Here is a 4,947-nt window from a genome sequence, read left to right on the forward strand (position 1 = left end):
GCCACACCCTAGGCCAAAGCTCTGTCTCTGACTACCGATAGCAATAACACACAAGTCCACCAAATTTGGTTCATTTTCGTGAATGTATGTGTCAACCACAACAGACAACGCACTAGGTGGCGCTATAGAGTCCCTATGCCACACCCTAGGCCAAAGCTCTGTCTCTGACTAGCCATAGCAATAACACACAAGTCCACCAAATTTGGTTCATTTTTGGGAATGTTTGTGTCAACCACAACAGATAACGTGCTGCTAGGTGGCGCTATAGAGTCCCAAAGCCACACCTTAGGCCAGAGCCCTGTCTCTGACTAGCAGAAGCAATTCCACATGTAGCTGCCAAATTACATCCAATTCCTAACCTTTTTTCTGCCTATAACACCAACTTCCTGTTTCTTAATAAAACGCCATAATTCAAACCTTCGCCATTTCAATATACTTCAAAAATTCTAAAATCTGGTCGCAATTCCTCTCGGGCAACCCCTCAAGATCATTTTAGTGCTTATATGACATGATTTCGATAAACCGTCTAGGAGAAGTATTTCAAAATACGTGATGTGCAAAAATCATAATCATAATCATAACTCAAATTCTTCTAAGATTCACTATATAATTTAAATGTAAAACTTGTTCAGAATAATACAACACACATGTCCACCAAATTTGGTTCATTTCCGTGAATGTATGTGTCAACCACAGTAGACGGCGCGCTAGGTGGCGCTGTAGAGTCCCTGAGCCACACCCTAGGCCACAGCTCTGTGTCTGAGTATCAAATGCAATTCTACATATGCCAGCTAAATTGCAAGAGTTTTAGAGCATGCCAAGTTGGTGAAAAATGTTACTGGTAAGATAATTATACTATAATAATAATAATAAGAAGAATAATCTGAGCAAAAACAATAGGGCCTTGCACCTACGGTGCAGCCACTTTCAGTGGCCGCACCTCGGTGCTCGGGCCCTAATAATACCATAACAACATTGGCAAGAATAAAGAAAAAATAAAAGTTTTTTTTTTTTTTTTTTTTAATTAAGTTGAACTGTGAGTACCCAAGGGTGAGTGAGGCGTGCCTTCAGTTATACTATGTCATCCCTAGGCCTACTCTCATTCGAATCATCAGTAGAAAACAAATATGTGGTATAAAATACAATCATCACACAGCAAGAATGAATAGATCAATACGACAATTACATTATAAATATTTATTTGTGTGCTAAAAACTCCATTGGCTTATATGGGAGTGCCTTGTTGTTCTAAGGTTAAGGAACCAACCAGTGTGGACGGTCCACATGAAGGGATCTATTCACTTAAACAATAATAATGACAACACACACTCTCTCTCACACACACGCACGCACGCACGCACACACACACACACACACACACACACACACACAAACACAGTATGTATCTTTGAACTTAAAACTATTTATTATAGAACCGACACAGATTGTAAAGAAGATTTTATATCTATGCATGTTGTTTTGGTCAGTTTTGTTTTGTGTTTTTTTGTTGTTGTTTGTTTCGTTTCCTTTATTACTGATATTTTAATGTGTCACACAGGATTCAGGAGATGAAGTAAAAACATTAACTGAGAATCTTGTTGTCATTCACTTTATTTAACAAAGACATGTACAAAAAACAATATGCCATACTTTAAAGTAAGTACATCATACAGTAACTGTAAGTGATAACCATTTGAGATTCAACTCTCATACAAGACAAGCTATTGAATGATTTTGACATATAACAGTAATCATTTATAGCCAGGTTCTAATTTGTTGTTGATTGATATAGGTGTGCTTACAAATATGTATATTTAAATATGTGTTCATACATACAAAGGTAAAACAGAGATGTCATACATCATATGACTATTCACAGTTATTCTCTCACCCTGAGTGTTTCATCTCTTCATTTCTCTCTTGCTTGTCTCAGTACTTTCATCTCCGCTATTTGTTTATCCTGCCGTCTGTCCCAAACCAGGCTCTCTGAGTTGCCAACTCTCTTGCCTATAGACCTAATCATTTATATGAATTCTAAAGTCAGTCGACAGCAATGTCATGTTACGGCTTTGGTCCTCTGCCTCTGACTCCAGATTAGGCATGAAAGATGGCAACCCTGGACTCTCCCCACATTTTAACTATAGTGCATGAAACTGTTCAAAAACCATCACCATAAAGTCCTAAAGGTAAATATATACAGGTAGTGCTTCAAACAGGACTTCAAAAAAGGTTTTCAAAGTATTTCAAACCAAGACTTCCTACAGGAGATTAAAGTCAAATATAGTCCAACTGCCTCTCTAGTTCACACTGATGTTTTAGAGATGGATGACTAAAATCCATCCCTTAAATCCCTCAGATGAAACACAAAGTGACAAAGTCGAGAGGAGCGCCTAGACATGCAAGACCTGAAAGGTGTCAATAGCAATGCCTGACCAATAATCATACAACCAACCATGCTTTTCATCCACCCTAGGGAACACATGAACATGGGAAAAGAGGATATGTACAGTACTCTTACACACACACACACACACACACACACTCACTCACACAACATTATTGGTTCATAAAACCTACTGGAGCCAAAAAAACATTGGCTTACATTGTCTGCAACACCACTTCCCACATTCTTGCACGTGAGAATTTTGTGTCTTTTGTACCCTGGAGGCGGGAGGAGATGGATTTGGGTGGACTTTTTTGGAGAGTTTCAGTCTTTTGTCCCCTTGCAGAGAGGCTGTCAGAGGACACCTCTTTTCCCAAAAGTGTCAGACAGTCATCATCCCCCCCTTGCTACCTGACCCCCCCTCATCCACTCCGCCCAGCCCGTTGACACTTCACATTCCCAGGCCCACTTCCTCCAGCTTCCAGCCGCTGGCGTTCTTCCCAAACTTGTAGACGAGTCGGCGCCCATCCACGCGCTCCAGGATCTCTCTCTTGTAGTAGTACCTGAGGGGGAGGGGCAAACGTTGCATGTCAGTTTGTTGCTGTATTGTTGTTGTTGTTGTTGTTTTCAATACAAATTGGTTGGGGTTTTTTTAGCGTGGCAGTTTCATGACTTATCTATGGTGTTTTGACTACTCTCTGTGTCCCTGAAGCATTGAACAATCACGATACTTTTTTTTTGTCTCTCTTTTTTCCTTTTCTTTAAATTGAATTCAATGTATGAGTAAATTTAGATAGATCACATTATTCTGGCTGCTGGATTCTGGTGTTTAAGGCTCATTCTATTGCTTTTTTGCTGGTCCTTTGCAGTAGCACAAGTTCTAGGGGTTCCCTCTCTGTTCCTCAGGTTCTCCTCTCACCTCATGGCACGGCTGAGCTTCTCGTAGGTCATGCTGCTGTTCTTCTTCTTCTGGCCCCAGAGCTGGGCCACGGCCTCGGACTTGAGGAACTTGAAGACGCCGTCGCGCCGGTCCTCCCACTTCATCAGGCCCTGGTTCTTCTCCGGGTGGATGAGAATGTCACGGATGAACTCCCACAAATGCGTGCCTCTCGGTGCTGCATCATGAAGAGAAGGCATGAGTTAGTCTCTGAAGATAACACTCAATCAAGATTAAGCTGTGTGTGTGTGTGTGTGTGTGTGTGTGTGTGTGTGTGTGTGTGTGTGTGTGTGTGTGTGTGTGCGTGTGTGTGTGTGTGTGTGTGTGTGTGTGTGTGTGTGCGCATACTCATGTGTGTTTGTGTACATATTAATAGAACCACATGTCTGATTAATAATGCAATAACAAGCAATAAAAGTAGATCAATGTGTCTGATAAATAAGTAAATCTAAATGTGAAGTTTTGTCTAATTCACTCGAGCCAAAATCTACCAGTAAGATAGCATGGTTAGCGTGATTACAGGTTAGGCAGGTGTTCTCACCATGTTTGCTCTTCTTGGTCTCCAGGTAGTGGTCACTGCCTCTGTTGGTCTTTGGGGGTCGTCCCCTTCCTCTCTTCTGCACACCACGTTCCTGTTTCACAAAGCTCTCTGGAGAAAAAAACAACAACAACGGCATCAGTACACAACCTCATTTGGATACTTTCAAAGTTTAAACATTTTTATTTTTAACAGTGATAATCCAAGTGGGAATCAAAGTGTGTGTGTGTGTGGGGGGGGGGGGGGGGGGGGGGATGGGACAGGCAAAGAAACTCACTGTTAATGTTGAATTTCTTCTCCATGTACTCTGGATCTGATTCACTTCCAGTGGATTCTGGAGAGCTGGGGTTCATGAAGCTCCCTGTGATGAGAAGAGCACGTGACATTAATAATATGCAAAACATAAACAGTAAAGCAAATACAGAATAAAATACATACAATCATTCCTATTAAGAATGGGAATGCCGCTTACCCATGGTGGAACTGTGATGGCTGTCAGACAGGGAAGAGCCTGACTCATAACCGTCGCTCAGTGGAGTCATATCACTACTGAATCCAGGGAAGTAGCTGCAGGAATCATAGGAATCCCTCTCTTTCTTGATGTCTGCTGAGGGTAGTTAATGAGGGTCAATTCATATATCAGCTTAGTGGGACAATAGAGTCACTGTTCAGTAAGTCAGGAGATAACAGGAGATCACAGGAGATAACAGCAGTTCGGTGAGGGAAACAAGGAGAGGCAACTTACCACTACCAACGACTACAGTGTCCAGGAGTCCAAAGCCATCCTCGTTCAGGAAGGGTGGGATCTGAGGTAGGTTGCCAAGGAAGTCTGTCAGAAGGGTGTATGTTTCGTTCAATGGATCGGACAGGTCACAGGGCATCTCTGTAGAGAAAAGAGAACACACAGAGATACTGTGAGTAAAGAGCAAACATCAAACATTAAACATTAAACATTTACATTCGTCACTTATCGTGTTTCCCATTCTCAGTGGTTGGGACACAATGGGAGTCAACAGAATTACATCAATAAAACCACAGAAGGCTTTTGCTTTTTTTTGCTATCAGCACAGATTCATTTGGCACCAGACT

At 41.7% G+C, this 4,947-nt stretch overlaps 1 protein-coding gene across 2 annotated transcripts in view; it reads right to left on the reverse strand.

Moving 5' to 3' along the window:
• Positions 1-1,593: 1,593 nt before the first annotated feature.
• Positions 1,594-4,947, reverse strand: part of elf3 (E74-like factor 3 (ets domain transcription factor, epithelial-specific)) — a 4,595-nt gene continuing 1,241 nt past the window's right edge. Inside the window, exons 3-8 of one of the 2 annotated variants that reach the window (XM_062546161.1) lie at positions 4,604-4,741; positions 4,331-4,462; positions 4,136-4,219; positions 3,862-3,969; positions 3,303-3,498; positions 1,594-2,946 (exon numbers count right to left, since the gene is read on the reverse strand). In XM_062546161.1, the coding sequence (XP_062402145.1) occupies positions 2,835-2,946; positions 3,303-3,498; positions 3,862-3,969; positions 4,136-4,219; positions 4,331-4,462; positions 4,604-4,741 (770 nt within the window). In that variant the 3' untranslated portion in view covers positions 1,594-2,834. Of the gene's footprint in view, positions 2,947-3,302; positions 3,499-3,861; positions 3,970-4,135; positions 4,220-4,330; positions 4,466-4,603; positions 4,742-4,947 lie in introns of both variants that reach the window. The other variant, XM_062546160.1, reaches the window with a different exon arrangement.

This window comes from Sardina pilchardus, chromosome 9 (assembly GCF_963854185.1).
Source record: "Sardina pilchardus chromosome 9, fSarPil1.1, whole genome shotgun sequence".
Taxonomy (NCBI): Eukaryota; Metazoa; Chordata; class Actinopteri; order Clupeiformes; family Clupeidae; genus Sardina; species Sardina pilchardus.